The sequence below is a fragment of the Microcaecilia unicolor genome, chromosome 4 (assembly GCF_901765095.1).
Source record: "Microcaecilia unicolor chromosome 4, aMicUni1.1, whole genome shotgun sequence".
Taxonomy (NCBI): Eukaryota; Metazoa; Chordata; class Amphibia; order Gymnophiona; family Siphonopidae; genus Microcaecilia; species Microcaecilia unicolor.
In genome coordinates this window covers 324,302,267-324,319,852 of record NC_044034.1, presented here as the reverse complement: position 1 = coordinate 324,319,852, position 17,586 = coordinate 324,302,267, and the positions used below count along the sequence as shown (strand labels likewise).

At 44.8% G+C, this 17,586-nt stretch overlaps 1 protein-coding gene across 2 annotated transcripts in view; it reads right to left on the bottom strand.

Annotated features, from left to right (window-relative positions):
* Nucleotides 1-6,114: 6,114 nt before the first annotated feature.
* LOC115468111 (prolactin-releasing peptide receptor-like) overlaps nt 6,115-17,586 on the bottom strand; it is a 35,977-nt gene continuing 24,505 nt past the window's right edge. For both annotated transcript variants that reach the window (XM_030199634.1, XM_030199635.1), the window contains exon 3: nt 6,115-6,806. In XM_030199634.1, coding sequence (XP_030055494.1) covers nt 6,173-6,806 — 634 coding nt within the window. In that variant the 3' untranslated portion in view covers nt 6,115-6,172. The remainder of the gene's footprint in view (nt 6,807-17,586) is intronic.

Here is a 17,586-nt window from a genome sequence, read left to right as displayed (position 1 = left end):
GGGTGGTCTTTTTTGACTGAATATTTCATGTAAATGTATATTGAAATTGAATTCAGTGAAATATGTTTTCTATGATCCTACACATTTGGGCGCAGGGCCCAAGAAAGAGGCAGAGCTCCGGAGTCTCAATGCGTGGATGAGACGATGGTGCAGGGAGGAGGGTTTTAGATTTGTTAGGAACTGGGCAGCATTCTGGGGAAGGGGGAGCCTATTCCGAAAGGATGGGCTCCACCTTAACCAAGGTGGGACCAGGCTGCTGGCATTGGCATTTAAAAAGTAGAACAGCTTTTAAACTAGAAATGGGGGGGGGGGGGGGGGGGGGGGGGGAAGACCGACAGTCGCTCAAAAGCGCATGGTTCGGGATAAGGTATCTTTCAAAGATATCACCAAAACAGGGAAGATAGGGTATCCTGATAGTGAGGTTGCAAGGTGTCCTTAAATAAAAATAAAAATCAGACAAATGATTGCAAATTAATACTGTCAAGTACTAAGCATGATGTAAATAGGAACAACAAACATTGTTTGAAATATCTATATGCGAATGCCAGGAGCCTAAGAAATAAGATAGGAGAGTTAGAATATATTGCACTAATTGAAAAATTAGATATAATAGGCATCTGTGAGGCCTGGTGGAAAGAGGATAACCAGTGGGACACTGTCATACTGGGGTACAAATTATATTGTAGTGATAGGGTGGATCGAATTGGAGGAGGGGTAGCATTGTATATTAACAACAGCCTTGAATCAAATAGATTGAAAATTCTGCAGGAAACAAAACACTTCTTGGAATCACTGTGGATTGAAATTCCATGTGTAAAGAGGAAAAGGATTGTGATAGGAGTGTACTACCGTCCGCCTGGCCAGGATGAACAGACGGATGCAGAAATGTTAAAGGAAATTAGGGACGCAAACAAACTGGGCAACACAATAATAACGGATGATTTCAATTACCCCGATATTGACTGGGTAAATGTAACATTGGGGCAAGCTAGGGAGGTAAATTTCCTTGACGAAATCAAGGACAGCTTTATGAAGCAGCTGGTACAGGAGCCGATGAGAGAAGGAAAAATTCTAGACCTAGTCCTTAGTGGAGCGCATGATCTGGTGCGGGAGGTAATGGTACTGGGGCCGCTTGATAACAGTGATCATAATATGATCGGATTAGAGGAGCGGCTACGAGGGTCAAAACTTTACATCAGGTGTGGATGCTGTTCATAAACACCATCCTGGAAGCCCAGGCCAAATATATTCCGCATATTAAAAAGGAGGACGGAAGACCAAACGACAGCCGGCGTGGTTAAAAAGTGAGGTGAAGGAACCTATTAGAGCTAAAAGAAAATCCTTCAGAAAATGGAAGAAGGAACTGACTGAAAATAATAAGAAACAGCATAAGGAATGTCAAATCAAATGCAAAGCGCTGATAAGGAAGGCTAAGAGGGACTTCGAAAAAAAGATTGCGCTGGAGGCAAAAACACATAGTAAAACTTTTTTTTAGGTATCTTAAAAGCAGGAAGCCGGCAAAAGAATCAGTTGGACCGCTAGATGACCGAGGAGTAAAAGGGGCGATCAGGGAAGACAAAGCCGTAGCGGAGAAATTAAATGAATTCTTTGCTTCGGTCTTCACCGAGGAAGATTTGGGTGGGATACCGGTGCCGGAAATGGTATTCTGTTATGATTCTGCCGGTTTGGCTGAGGGGGAGGGGGGGATGTCTCTTCTGATTGGCTGCCAGGGGTTGTGCTGACGTCAGGGGATAGTACTTTAGCCTGCAGCTAAAGAGTTTCTCTGCTTTTGCGTTACTTACTAGGTTTCGTGCTCTAGGTTCTGACAGGGATCTGTGTTGTATTAGAGTATTCTTTTCCTTCCCTCTGGGTTAGCTGCTGCTGTGTGTGTGTGTGTGCTGTAAGCCCACAGGAGTGCTCTCTGGTGTGCAGTGGCCCTCTAGTGGCTCCTGCCCAGCCTCCCTAGCCCTTTGCTTCAGGAAACCACCTTAAGACCAGACTTCTGTCTGTGTCCGTTGACTCGGGCCTCTATGTTTGGTCCTCCCCTTTCCCTCAGGGTGAACTCTTCATTAACCTTCAGTCCTGGCTCGGCCTCCCCGCTGTATCTCCTGGTAACCAATCCCCCTTACCAGTTCTTCTGGTGGGGCCCCTTGGTCACCCTTCTGTGGAAGATAGCACAGCTTCCTCTGCTTGCAAAAATATGCAAATTAGCTGGTTGCATGTAAATTCAGTTTATTAGAGCTTGATTACAGTCTTTTGGGAACCTGGCTTTCCAACTCTTATTCTTTGACTGCGAAGCCCCCCCCCCCCCCCCCCGAGACCATTTACTGGGAACATCTGGGTCTCAGGGTATAACAGCCACCTCCCCTGGATAGGACACACTTTATTCACCTTAACCTTACAGTCCTATCCTCCACCCACGGCTGTTTGTTCACTTTAACCACTTCACAGTTCCAACCACAATATTTTGGGGACTTCCAACCCAAGGCTTTGCAGCCTGCTTTACCTCCTCGGACACACAGTCCTTTCTCCTCAGCCCCGGGACACACAGTTCCAGTCTCCAGGCTCCCATCTCCTCTCCCTCGGGCAAAACTTCTCTCTTTCGGGCAAACCTCCCTCCTCTGCTAAGAGGAAGCTATTTATGAGGTGTCCAATAAACCTCCCCACCTCTTGAGACCTCGCCCCTCTGGTTCTAGAAAGATCTGGGTCCAGAAGTCTCTTCTCACTCCCCCAGCTATCTCTCTGGAGCTCCCTCTACTGGCCCATACATGCCAATACTCAGCTAGATCCCCGGAGCTCCCAGTTTCCATGGGAGAGCGCCCTCTGGCGGCCTCCTCAAGTAAGGGCCAGACACTGTGGTTTATCACAGTGCTTAGCTCTGTAATCAGGGTCAGCTGTTCTCCTTTGTTTGTTTGTTTTAAGGATTTCTCTTCCCAGTATCCTGGCTTGCTGGCTCAGTGAGTTTAACCCTTTGTGTACTGTGTGTATTGTATTCCTGCCTCTGCCAGTGTGTTTGTTGGATGGGCCCCACTCCCTCTCGGGAGGGGAAGCGTTCTCTCTGATTGTTTGTTGATTTATGGCACTCTCTCTCTGCTGGCTCTACAAGCTTAACCCTTTGTGTTCCGTGTGCCTCTGTCTACAGTGGGTTTGAGGCAAAGGCTTTCTGCCTTCCTTTTGTGTCTGGTTCCTCTGGCTTCTGCCTGGGGCTCCTACCCTGGTGGGGGGGGGTGCTGTGTTAGTTCCCCTGTCCTGCGCTAGTCCCCTGCATGGGCGTGGCCCGCTCTGGTCCTTTGTTTCCCCCTCTGCCCTATTGCTGGTGTTCAGCGCGTGTCTGGCATCTTGGGGCCCTCTGGGTTCTTTCACCCCTCCCTGTGTGTGATTGGGTTCCAGTTCAGCTGTGAGGCTCGCACGAGTGGCTCTGTGTGCGTGGGTTCCGGTTCGGCCGCGAGGCCCGCCTGTATGCCTATTTCCCTTCTTCCTGAGGGACTGTGGGGAGGGGTAGCTTAGGGGGTATTGTGTAGCTGGGGTGTGCGGTGGTGGGTCGGTCTCCCCTTGGCCTGGGTCGGCGCCTGCTGGCCTCGGCCAGGGCTCAAGGGCTCACGACCAACCCAACAGATTACATATTCGAAGCTGACGAGTCAGAGAAACTTAATGAATTCTCTGTGAACCTGGAGGATGTAATGGGAAAGAGCAGCAAATCTCCTGGACTGGATGGTATTCATCCCAGAGTACTGATAGAACTGAAAAATGAGCTTGCGGAGCTATTAGTAATATGCAATTTATCCTTAAAATTGAGCATGGTACCACAAGATTGGAGGGTGGCCAATGTAACGCCGATTTTTTAAAAAAGGATCCAGAGGAGATCCGGGAAATTATAGACCGGTGAGTCTGACGTTGGTGCAGGGCAAAATGGTAGAAATTATTATTAAGAACAAAATTTCAGAGCATATTCAAAAGCATGGATTAATGAGACAGTCAACATGGATTTAGTGAAGGGAAATCTTGCCTCACCAATCTACTACATTTCTTTGAAGGGGTGAACAAACATGTGGATAAAAGTGAGCCGGTTGATATTGTGTATCTGGATTTTCAGAAGGCGTTTGACAAAGTACCTCATGAAAGACTCCAGAAGAAATTGGAGAGTCATGGGATAGGAGGTAGTGTTCTATTGTGGATTAAAAACTGGTTAAAAGATATAAAACAGAGAGTAGGATTAAATGGTCAGTATTCTCAATGGAGAAGGGTAGTTAGTGGGGTTCCCCAGGGGTCTGTGCTGGGACCGCTGCTTTTTAACATATTTATAAATGACCTAGAGATGTGTAATTAAACTCTGGAATTCGTTGCCAGAGAATATGGTAAAGGCGGTTAGCTTAGCAGAGTTTAAAAAAGGTTTGGATGGCTTCCTAAAGGAAAAGTCCATAGACCATTATTAAATGGACTTGGGGAAAATCCACTATTTCTGGGATAAGCAGTATAAAATGTTTTGTACTTTTTTGGGATCTTGCCAGGTATTTGTGACCTTGATTGGCCACTGTTGGAAACTGGATGCTGGGCTTGATGGACCTTTGGTCTTTCCCAGTATGGCAATACTTATGTACTTGTGTACTTATGTAAATTCATTTTTTGAATCCAAGACTGTTGTAATTCCACTTTCGCAGCCAAGAGCAGTAATTTCATCTGCTCCGTAACTTTATTATAACCCTGTGCTACTCCCTTCTTGTCTCTAATTTTGATTAGCGACTTGTCTTTTCCTAGGTATTGTGTGCCTTGTTCCCCTGTTAAATTGTAGACTAAAGATTGGATAATATAGTAATTTTCTTGTTTCATTTTTATAATTACAAGTTTGTTTCAATATTATTCATCTTTTCTGTATCAAGATTTATTCTTGGAATTATTTTGAAATGTTACTTAAAATAAAATTAAAAAATGTGTAGTAAAACATCTTACTAATACTTATATATTCTTTGAACCATCTCAATTAATAATGTTTTTGAGTAATAAAACTGTTGAGGCAGGTTGTCAGGTACTATCGGCTGAACTGGTATATGCAGCCCTTTCAGATTAAATTCCCAAATTAATATTTTATTAATATTAGTCCTTTCATTAGGGTAATTCCCATATTTATCCTGTGAGATAGTGTTGCTCATGCTGTTTGTGTTCTTGGATCTCCTTCTATTGAGGATTGGTATATTGGTTGAAATGGAAACACTATGCTAGAATATTTTCATGATTTAAACTTTAATGTGATATTTCACTAATTTTCTGTAAGGACTAGTTCCTATTAATGTACTTAAAATTAAATTAAAAAAAAAAAGAAGAAACAAAAAACAATATTTTAAAGTTCAGTTTTGCTCATGAGCATTCATGGTTTATGGTTTATTAAACTTGATATACTGCCCTTCACCCTTATAGAAGGTGGTTTACAATAAATTGTTAAAATAAGATAAAATGCAGATATATAGAAAATAAATCCAATTAATAGTAGTAAAGTAGAAAGTAGGAGAAGAAAGACTTAAGACTGAAGCAGGTCTGTGGTCTGAGCCAACTGAAACATTAACACTCAAAAGCTTTGACAAAAAAATGTTTTTAGAAGTGAGCTCTTCAGCTCATGAATAACCCTTAGCTGAGGAAAATACATATTTTCTGCCTTTTAGAAACTGCTTTACAAAATAAGGCCATCAGCTGATAAAGATACAGGAGAGATAACTAACTGACTCATCGGCAATTTGGGTTAGTAGTGAAAAGAAAGGGAAGGGAAAATGGCAGATGCAAAGGAATCCCTGAGAGGACCCAGATAATGACTTTTAAGGACTCTTTGGAAAATGCTTATAGGGAAGGGACCTAACCCAGAGCCAGATGATTCTTTGTTAGAAGGGCAATAACAGAAAAAAAGGAAGAGAGAACAAGTAATGTGAGACAAGAAGACCAACAGCAGCACAGTAGAGAGAAATAAACCAGCACCAAAACCATTGACTAGAGGAAAGATAAATGTAAATCTCAAATTCAGTTCTGATTCGGCATTTAATTATATTGGTTGGTTAGGACAAGACCCTCTTTTGCAGATCAGATATGCAGTATAACAGCACTGGCACAGAAAGGATCCATTTGGTGGGGTACAGTACATCTCCAGCCCACCCACACATGGCTATGAATGGCTGAGTCCCAGGATGTCTCAGAGCATGACGCTTACTGCCACACAATTATTGGTGGGAATGATTTTCTGCTTAAGGGTGAACATCTTCTTCAGTTCACTGCGGAAGCGGTCGTGCAGCCAGGCGTAGAGGAAGGGATTGCAGCAAGAGGAGCTCATTGCAAACAAGTGGCAAAGGAGCTGGATCAGCAGGAAGTAATGCTTGTTGATCAGGTTGATATCGATGTCCCTGAGAATGTTGAACACGTGAATGGGGAGCCAGCAGATGCCGAAAGCTGCCACCACCAAGACAATGAGGCGGAAGATTTTCCGCTTCCTGACTCTGTCAAACGCAGCTTGGCTTTGAGTTGGGTGGCCTGGGACCACGCGATTTTTCAGCTTCACTGTGATACAAATGTAGGAGAGGGAGACAGCCGAAAGGGGAAGGATGTAGGTAATGATGAGGGTACTGTAGGCATATGCCAAGTGTTCCTTCTCTTTGCCCATCCAGAACTCCTCGCAGATGGTGAAACCTTCCTCTTGAAACTCCACATGGTAGGTGTGGGCGATGGCAGGAGCCACCAGCCCACAGGAGAGCATCCATATCCCAGCCAACACGTATGCACAAGTGGTGACTGATATTCGCTTCTTCAGAGGATGCACCGTGGCATAGTACCTAGGACAGAAGGGACAGGTGATTAGCTCAGATAGATAGGTCTCTCTGGGGGGCAATATCTGATTCATGTATGTATTGCTCTTCCTTAGCAAAGATCATATGCATTTATCTGAGACTATGCTTGTCATGACTTACCATTTTAAGGCCTAGAAATTCTCTCATTTGGCTATAAACTCTCAAGCAGTGATTGACTACCAGGCAACAAATTAATCTTTCTAGTAATAAATAAACAAGGCCTGACCATATATAACTAGGCAAGTATTTTATAAAAGACTTGGTGGATGCTGATCCTGTTGTAAAATAGTTACAGCACCACTGAAGGTACACGTGGGAATGACATTAGGTACATCAGGTCCACTTTAGATTGTCAAAAACAATCACAGGAGACAAATGTATAAATGGCAGCTTATAAGGTATATGTGGCACAACTGTTAATGTGTGTTTTGAAGACAAGATGAGTGAGCACATTTCAATTTGTTTTGGAATTTAGCTGTTGCTTTTTCAGTAGTAGTTCAAGGCAAGTTACATTCAGATCCGGGGTGTATTTTCCTGTTCCTGGAAGGCTTTCCCCAGATTCTACAGAAGGCGTGGTGAGTTGCACGCGTTAAATTGGGTGCATGTCCAATTTATTCATGCACCTTGACTGATGAGCCAATCAGTGATGATAATTGGTGGATAATTGGTTGTTATCAGCACTAATTGGAATTTCCGTTCACTTCTTTTTAGGCATATTCTAAAAAGAGGGCAAGGGAAAGGGGACTTGATATACTGCCTTTCTGTGGTATTTTGTAACTACATTCAAAGCAGTTTACATATATGCAGGTACTTATTTTGTACCTGGGGCAATGGGGGGTTAAGTGACTTGCCCACAGTCACAAGGAGCTGCAGTTGGAATCAAACCCAGTTCCCCAGAATCAAAGTGCGCTGCACTAACCACTAGGCTACTCCTCCACTCCAAGAGGCCTGTGTAAGTCCTAATGTGTATAGGTAAGGGGGGGTGTGGCCATGGGGGGAGTGTGGGTGTGTTGGGGGTGTTCCTACTACTACTACTTAACATTTCTCAGATTTATGTGTGTGGTTATAGAATTGGGGGTAATGCATCTACATTTTGGCATGGGTATATACAGTAGGTTTTCAGTGGTGTAAACGTCTGTGTCTAAATACTCCCTTGCTGTATGCACTATTCTATAAATCACACCTAACTTTACGTGCAATTTATAGAATAGTGCTAAGAGCTTTTTTTGGATATGTCCATATTTTAGATGCCATTTACAGAATCTGTCCCTTACAGTTTAAGTTTGCACGGGAGGTGGAGGTGGTGGGGGTTGGGGGACTGGTCAGGGGTCACAGGAGGCAATGGAGGGATTTGAACCCTGGCTTCTTTGGTTCTCAGCCAGTGGTTCTGGCTGCTAGGCTGCTCCTCCACTGATTCCTCCCCCTCTTTCCTCCCACACTCTTTCTAGTCCATAGGCAGAAAGCAGAGGTTGTGTAACTCTAAGCAGGTGTAAGTGCCCACAGGCACTTACACAAAGGGGGCATGCTTAGTGCCAGTTCTGTAACGGCTTAAGGGAGTGCCTGAGATATATAGAGGGGCATAATCGAACGCGAACGCCCATCTCCATGGGCATCTATGTCCGAGAACGGGTACGTGAAGGGACGGGACAGACCGTATATTCGAAAAAAATGGCCGGCCATCTTTTTTTTCGATAATACGGTTTGTGCCCGGCAAATGCATCGGATATGTGCAGATTTGAGCTGGGCGGTTTCGTTTTTCAGCAATAATGGAAACCGAAGGCTCCCAGCTCAAAAACAAACAAATCCAAGGCATTGGGTCTTGGGAGGGGCCAGGACTCATAGTGCACTGGTCCCCCTCACATGCCAGGACACCAACCGGGCACCCTAGGGGGCACTTGTAACAATTAAAAAAAAAAAAGTAAAATGCCTCCCAAGTCCGTATAGCTCCCTTCCCTTGGGTGCTGAGCCCCCCAAAATCCCCCCCAAAACCCACTGCCCACAACTCTACACCATTACCATAGCACTTATGGCTGAAGGGGGGCACCTAGATGTGGGTACAGTGGGTTTTGCGGGGTTTTGGAGGGCTCAACATTAACCATCACAAGTGTAACAGGTAGGGGAGGGATGGGCCTGGGTCCACCTGCCTGAAGTCCACTGCACTCACTAACAACTGCTCCAGGGACCTGCATACTGCTGTGATGGAGCTAGGTATGGCATTTGAGGCTGGCATACAGGCTGGAAAAAAAGTTGTTAACGTTTTTTTTTTTTTGGTGGGACAGGGCTAGTGACCACTGGGGGAGTCAGGGGTGGTCATCCCCGATTCCCTCCGGTGGTCATCTGGTCATTTAGGGCACTTTTTTGGGACTTGTTTGTGATAAAAAAAGGGTAAAAAAAAAAGTGACCTAAATTTGCACTAAAAACGGCCATTTTTTTTGATTATCGGCCGAAGGCGCCCATCTCTGCTCGGCCGATAAACACGTCCCAGTCCCGCCTTCACCATGCCTCTGACACACCCCCGTCAACTTTGTTCATTCCCGCGATGGAGTGCAGTTGCAGGCGCCTAAAATCGGCTTTCGATTATACCGATTTGGGCGCCTTTGTGAGATGGGTGCCCATCTCCCGATTTGGGTCGAAATATGGGCGCCCATCACTTTCGAAAATAAGGCTGATAGTAACATAGTAGATGACGGCAGAAAAGGACCTGCATGGTCCATCCAGTCTGCCAAACGAGATAAACTCATATGTACTAATTTTTGTGTATACCTTACCTTGATTTGTATCTGCCATTTTCAGGGCACAGACCGTGGAAGTCTGCCCAGCACTAGCCCCGAGATGTTATACAATACTACAATACTAATGTAAAGCTGCATTGGCGCCAAAAGGCACATCTACTTATGATAGGCTGACGTAAGTGGGTATGCCTAAGTATGCCATGCAATGTGTACAACTGATAGTATTCTATAAGTTGCACGTCACTTGGCGACACACCCATGCTCCGCCCACAGGCATGCCCCCCTGATATTTTTGCACTAACGATTTGACACTTATATGTGTAACTGTTAATTATTGGCACCAATCATGCACATAAGCTATAAACTAGGTGCTGGCTTGTAGAATTGCTTTTTATGTGTATATTTCTGTTATAAAATAATTCTGTATATCAGGGGTTCACTACCCAGTTCTCTCAGCCAGTCAGATTTTCAGGCTATCCACAACCAATATGCATGAGATAAATTAGCATGCCCTACCTCCATTATATGCAAATCTATCTCATGCATGTTCATTGTAGGTATCCTGAAAACCTGACTGGCTGAGTGTGTCCAGAGGACTGGGTTGGGAACCCCTGCTATATACATATACTGCCAAGGACCACCCAGAATATAATCTTTGTGTGCTGCTGTAAATACAGATTGTTGATGGCATTTCTAAAACTGCTACCGAGACATATAGGCCAAATCATATATATATATATACATTTTTTTTCAAATTGGGATAATTTTATAAATGATTTTTCTCTGGCATATAAAAGGCCTCATAAGCATTACCTGCGGGTTATCCACATAAAAGTAGACACTGACAAAAAGACATGTACTTTTTAATGACCTGCATGTAAGCCCTGTTCTAGAACAGCCCCCCCCCTCCCCCAATTTTCATAGCATGCAGCTCCAAAGGGGTCCTTGGGGGGGGGTCAGGGGCATGCCCAGAAATTAGGGGCAATGTTATAGAATACCTGCATTTGTGCACCTGCCATTAGTTGGGCACCAGCCTTTGGCAGACATAGGTGCTCGTGCCCAAAGTTAGGTGTGAAATGCATGCTAAGCTAGTATTCTATCAAGGACGCTCCGCACACTTTGTAGAATATTAGCTTATTGTGGAATCATCCTGGTGTCTAACTTTGGGTGCAATTTATTGAGGGTACTGCTGAAGATGCCATCAGTTTGGCTATACACGGCTGTGTCAAATTGAACTATTACCTTGTGGTGACTCATATTCATCACTGTGTTCTGTTTCAGGGCAACTACTACTAATCATTTCTATAGTGCTACTAGACATATGCAGTGCTGTACCTGGGGCAAAGGAGCTGCAGTGGGAATTGAACCCAGGCTCGAAGCCAGCTACATTAAGGGCCACATCTCCACTCCACTCCCCAAGTTCCATACTACAGGACTCCTGATGAAGGCTTGAAAGCCGAAACATGGCTCATGTGGGGTCCATCCGTATAGCATTTATACTGGATTTTGAGAATTGTGAATCTGGGTCCATCCACACAGCTTGTGCATTGGATTTTGAAAATGGTGCATTTGTCAATAAAACCTTTTAGTGACATCCCTCCTGGAACAGACGTTTCCTTGTGATCATCTACACTTACACACCACTAGTGTGTATTACTGCAGAGAATCATGCCTTAGGCATGATTCTATAAAGTTGTGTGTAGGTGGCATCATGCATAAGTGTAAGGGGCATAGACTTGAGTGAAGCATGGGTGGGGCACTAAGTTATCCACCAGATTCTATCAAGGGCACTCAAATCTGCGCACCCAAATTTGGGCACGATGCTGAGATGGGCACGCAACTAAGTTGGGTAACGAGCCAATTAACGTCAATAATTGGATGCTAACACTGATTGATGAGAAATGGCACCAATTTGGATTTGTATGCGCATCTTGCTACATGCTAGTCTATAAAATTGTGTGCTCAAATCCTATAGCGCACAACCCAAAAGGGGGCATGGGCGGGTCAGGGAGGTCCAGAAATTTGCACGCAGTGTTCTAGAATACCGCAGATCAGCACTCGACGCAGAACACATTTTATAGAATATCGCTGGGTGCTGAATTTTTATGGAACCCAAATTTGGGTGTGGAACTTCTAGAATACTGTTAAGTTGCTGTGTAAATGTTAGGTGCTCTACTGGCAGGTTATGCTGGCACTGCATAATGGCGTCTTGGCGCAGTCCAGTGGTATTTTGCTCAAGAGACTTTTCACTCCCTTGTCCTTTCACTGTTGGTAACTACACTTGACTATTGCAACATAATCTATCTCGGCTTCTCACACACATATCTAAAAAGACAAATCTATAGAAAACACTGCTATAAGATTGATAACTCATGCACGCAAGTTTGATCATGTGTCCTCCTTATTTCAGAAATTTCATTGGCTCCCTATTGAGAAATGGATCATCTTTAGTTACTCATGCTGGCATTCAAAGCCCACAGATTGGGTCTTCCAGACTACTTTAGCATTACTGATCATCCCATATTCCTCTGCTCATCTTCTGAAATTGATTAATGATGATCATCGCTTTGTCCTCCCAAGCTCACAAGCTGCTTAGTTAGAATTTACCAGACACCATGCCTTTTTCTTTGCTGTACGTTTTCATTGGAATTCTCCATCTCTAACCATTCGTGCCGAATCATCCTTTAAAAACTTCAAGACTACTATAAAAACCTGGCTTTTTAATAAAGCCTTTATGGTTTCCTGATCCACTATATGGGGAATCAAAATTCAGACTCCTGGTGGAGGAGTAGCCTAGTGGTTAGTACAGCAGACTTTGATCCTGGGGAACTGAGTTCAGTTCCCACTGAAGCGCCCCATGACTTTGGGCAAGTTACTTAACCCTCCACTGCCCCAGGTACCAATAAGCTTCTGTATATACTATGTAAACCTTGAATGCAGTTGCAAAAACCACAGAAAGGCAGTAAATCAAGTGTTATTCCCTTTCCCTCTCCCTTTGCCTCCTATGACTCATCCTACTTGCTGTTCTTTAGCTTGTACATACTTCTTATGTGTAGAAACATAGAAACATGACGGCAGATAAGGGCCAAATGGCCCATTCAGTCTGCCCATCGTCAGTAACCATTAACTCTTCCTTTCCTAAGGGATCCCACATGCCTGTCCCATGCTTTCTTAAATTCTGACAAGAGTCCTCATTTGAAAAAGGCTCGTCTCCTTCAGTATATTGATGCCACTGAAGTATTTAAACGTCTCTTATCATATCCCTTCTCTCTCGCCTCTCTTCCAGCGTATACATGTTGAGGTTCCTAAGCCTGTCCCTATGGGCCCTGTTTACTAAGCTGCGTTATAGGCGCATTAGCGTCTTTAACGCGCATTAACCATGTTCACGTGTTAACTGTGTGCGTGCCTAAAATATCCCTATAGGCGCCTACATGGTTATCGCGCACACTAATTGTAGGTATGTTAAAAACGCTGACGCGCCTTAGTAAACGGGGTCCTATATGTTTTACAACAAAGACCACTTACTAATTTTATAGCCACCCTCTGGAACGAATCTATCCTGTTTATATCTTTTCATAGATGCGGTACTCTAAATGGGGTCTCACCAGAGACTTATACAAGGGCACTATCACCTCTTTTTTTTCCTGCTGGCCATCCCTTTCCTTATGTACCCAAGCATCTTTCTGGCTTTGGCCATTGCCTTTTCTATCTGTTTGGTCACCTTAAGTTCATCAGACAAAATCACCCCCAAGTCCCACTCTTCTTTCGTACACAGAAACACCTCACTCCCTATAATGTACCATTCCCTTGGATTCTTGTACACCAAGGACATGACCCTGCATTTCTTAGCATTAAATCTTAGTTGCCAATTATCAGACCATTCTTCAAGCTTGTGAATGGTGTGGAGGGGCATAATCGAACAGGACACCCAAGTTTTCCTGAGGACGTCCTCGCAGGATGTCCCTGCGAAGGGTCAGGGAAACCTGTATTATCGAAATAAGATGGGTGGCCATCTTTTGTTTCGATAATACGGTCGGGGATGCCCAAATCTCAACATTTAGGTCGACCTTAGAGATGGTAGTCCCCGAGTTTTGGCGATAATGGAAACCAAGGACACCCATCTCAGAAATGACCAAATCCAAGCCATTTGGTCATGGGAGGAGCCAGCATTTGTACTGCACTGGTCCCCCTGACATGCCAGGACACCAACCGGGCACCCTAGGGGGCACTGCAGTGGACTTCAGAAAAACCTCCTAGGTGCATAGCTCCCTTACCTTGTATGCTGAGCCCCTCAACCCCCCCCCCCCCAAAACCCACTCCCCACAACTGTACACCACTACCATAGCCCTTAGGGATGAATGGAGGCACCTAGATGTGGGTACAGTGGGTTTGTGGTGGGTTTTGGAGGGCTCACATTTACCACCACAAGTATAACAGGTAGGGGGGGATGGGCCTGGGTCCGCCTGCCTGAAGTGCATTGCATTACCCACTAAAACTGCTCCAGGGACCTGCATACTGCTGCCATGGAGCTGGGTATGATATTTGAGGATGGCATAGAGGCTGGAAAAAATATTTTAACATTTTCTTTAGGGTGGGAGGGGGTTAGTGACCACTGGGGGAGTAAGGGGAGGTCATCCCCGATTCCCTCTGCTGGTCATCTGGTCATTTAGGGCACATTTTTGTGGCTTGGTCATAAAAAAAAGGACCAAGTCGGCCAAGTGTTCCTCAGGGACGCCCTTCTTTTTTCCATTATCGGCCGAGGACACCCATGTGTTAAGCACGCCCCATTCCCACCTTAGTTATGCTTCCGACACGCCCCCGTGAACTTTGGTCATCCCCATGATGGAAAGCAGTTGAGGACGCCCAAAATCAGCTTTTGATTATGCCGATTTGGGTGACCCTGGGAGAAGGATGCCCAACTCCCGATTTGTGTCGAAAGATGGGTGCCCTTCTCTTTTGAAAATAAGCCTGTTAGTCTTTTCCTGTCTCATACTGTAGTTCCTTTCTGCCTATTCATGTACCCTTAGGGGTCCTTTTACTAAGGTGTGCCAAAAATGGCCTGTGCTGTCATAGATGCATGTATTGGATGCGCACAGGTCCATTTTTCAGTATGTCTGCCAAAAAGGCTATTTTTTTTGGCCAAAAATGGATGTGTGGTAAAATTAAAACTGGTACATGTCCATTTTGGGCCTGAGACCTTACCGCCACCCGTTCATTAAGGTCTCATGCGTTTACTGGGTAGTTCCGAATTGGTGCGCATTGGACATACAAAGGTGCCAACATGGCTTACTAAAAGGACCCCTTAGTTTTGTAAACCGCTCAGGTCTGCAAGTTACGTTGAGTGGTATAGTAAATTTTAATAAACTATAAACTATTTTAGAATTGGCACTCAGCACAAACCATTGGGACACCCAGTTACAGAATTACCATTAGTGTATAGTAGCCAAATGAATCCCTGGAGTGTCTGTACACATCAAGTAATATTATGTTAAGTACAGGTAGCTAAAGCAATAGGGCCAGGGAGGCTTAGTTTAGTGACACAGGAAGGTTAAAGGGACCTTTCCAGGGCCTTGCAGAGATTTAGCTGCTGAAGGAATATTTACTTTGTGCTACTCAGCTCCCTCCCATTTATTTATTTATTTATTTAATTTAGATTTTGCTCATACCTTTTTCAGTAGTAGCTCAAGGTGAGTTACATTCAGGTACATTGGATATTTCTCTGTCCTAGGAGGGCTCACAATCTAAGTTTGTACCTGAGGCGATGGAGGGTTAAGTGACTTGCCCAAGATCACAAGGAGCAGCAGTGGGATTTGAACTGAACACCCCTGGATTGCAAGACCGGTGCTCTAACCACTAGGCCACTCCTCCACTCCATGTTACTGTTATTTGACTATTATGTTATCTTTTATGTCTACCATTACCATTTCTCTTTTTATTTAAACTACGTAAACTGCTGATGATTCTTTTATGAATGGTGGTATATCAAATTCTATATTTATAAATAAATAAAAATAAAGTGTAACATTCATGCCTATTAATAGAGGATTAGCTAATTACATTAGAATTCTCACCTGGTTTATCTGCCTGGATAAACAAAATGTTGCTACCTAGTTACATACTCAGAAAATAGGAATCTGTAGTTTATCGGTGATAATATGCTAGCAACATTTCTTTTTTTTTAGTTCTGAGCTTTGAAGAATAAAGAAGAAACAGTTCCCTATGATGCAAAAGCTTCTATTTCCTAGTTACCCCTCCCCTCCACCCCTCACAGGCACTTATTTTGTTATCATTTACTCTATAATTTAACAATTTAGTAGGAAGCTGCACTGGGTGCTGATTGAAATTGAGACCTTTCAAGAATTCATAAAGCGTTGTACATCAGCACAGCCCAGTTCCTTTAATTCCATTCAGAACGTAATTAGCACATCGTTGCAACACCCACAAAATTAGCTGTTTTGATAAAAAGCTTTTGTTGCTGAAGAAAACATGGTGAAGTGCTTTCTCAGTGGGGAGAGAAGCACACTTTTTTTCCCCCATTTGTGCCAGCCAACGGGAAGGCTCTTTCTCATCAGAGGGGCTTGGTTTTTGTGTTTCCCTGAATCAATATCATCATTACAGCAGAAAAGAACAAAACTTTCACATTCAGAGCTGGTGTTAGACGTGGTTTGGGCGCAGGGCAGAAATTTCAGAGGGATGCAAAGCCCTTTGGCACATTTTCTTTATTTCAGGGGTGTAACCAGACAGCTGATTTTGGGTGGGCCTGAGCCCAAGGTCGGTGGGGGCACGGAATTTGTCCCACTGGGTCCACTTTCTGCCCCTTCCCACCTAAAATATTAAATATCTGTGCTGATGGGGGATTCCCAAACCCTGCCAGCTGAAGATTTCCTCCTCGGTCAGCTAGCACTCTTCCAAATGGCAGCCAGCAGCACTTGCCTCGAACTGATGCCACTGCTGGCGCATATTCAGTACAGAGGGGCTGGTGCCAGCATCAGCTTGAGGCAAGTGCTGTCGGCTGCCGTGTGGAAGATCACTGGCTGCCCAAGGAGGAGGAAATCTTGAGCAGGCAGGGTTTAGGGATCCCCACCAGCCACAACAAGAGCGCCACTATTTTGGCTGGGTCTGGGTTCAAATTGGGTGGGCTACACCACTGCTTTACCTTTGACCAGAAATGGGGCACCCTTTTGATATGGGGCCCAGGACACTTGACCTGGTTGCCCCCTCCTCTTCCCAAAGGGGCCTTTTACTAAAGGGTTGCCGTGCGGCAACCCAGAACTACCGCCGGCCCAACGCGGGTGCCGGTGGTAGTTCATAAGTGCCCTTCCCCCCAAATTGCTGCGTGGCAAGTACAGACTTACTGCGCAGCTATTTCTTTTTTTGGCCTTGTTACCCTCTGTGGTAAAAGGCACCCTGGCGTGCAGCAAAAATGGCCGCCACCGCTAGCGCAGGACCCTTTATACCGCAGCTTAGTTAAAGGGCCCCTAAGTCAGCCCTGTTCAAATGTTTCCAGAAAGCATATGTGTTATTCATAATTCTCAGTGATGCAGGGAATGTATTGCACTCTGCCAGCCCAGCAGTATTAAAAAATTCAGTTCTTCTTATCAACAAAGTGGATCTATTGAATAGATAGAATGGACAACAGCTGAGTTTCTTCACATCTAAAAGAATGATAGGTTCTGTAAACTCTTAAAATAGATTAAGGAAGAAGGAGAATCATCAATGAAAGTCAGGGCCGTGCCGACATGGTAAGCGAGGTAAGCACGGCAGGAGGGCGCCGTCCTCTGGGGGGTGCCACGCCATGCTTACCTCGCCCTCTCCCATGTCCCAACTGCCCGCCCTCTTCTCCCCCCCAACAAGATCCCTTTTAAATTTACCTCTGGCAGCGAACGAAGGCGCAGCGTCAGTGAAGGAGGCGGCGCTCCCGACGTCTCTACTAGTCTTCCCTTCACTCAGTGTTCCGCCTTCTTCTGATGTCAAGGAAATGACATCAGAAGAAGGCGGGACATTGAGTGAAGGGAAGACTAGAGATGTCGGGA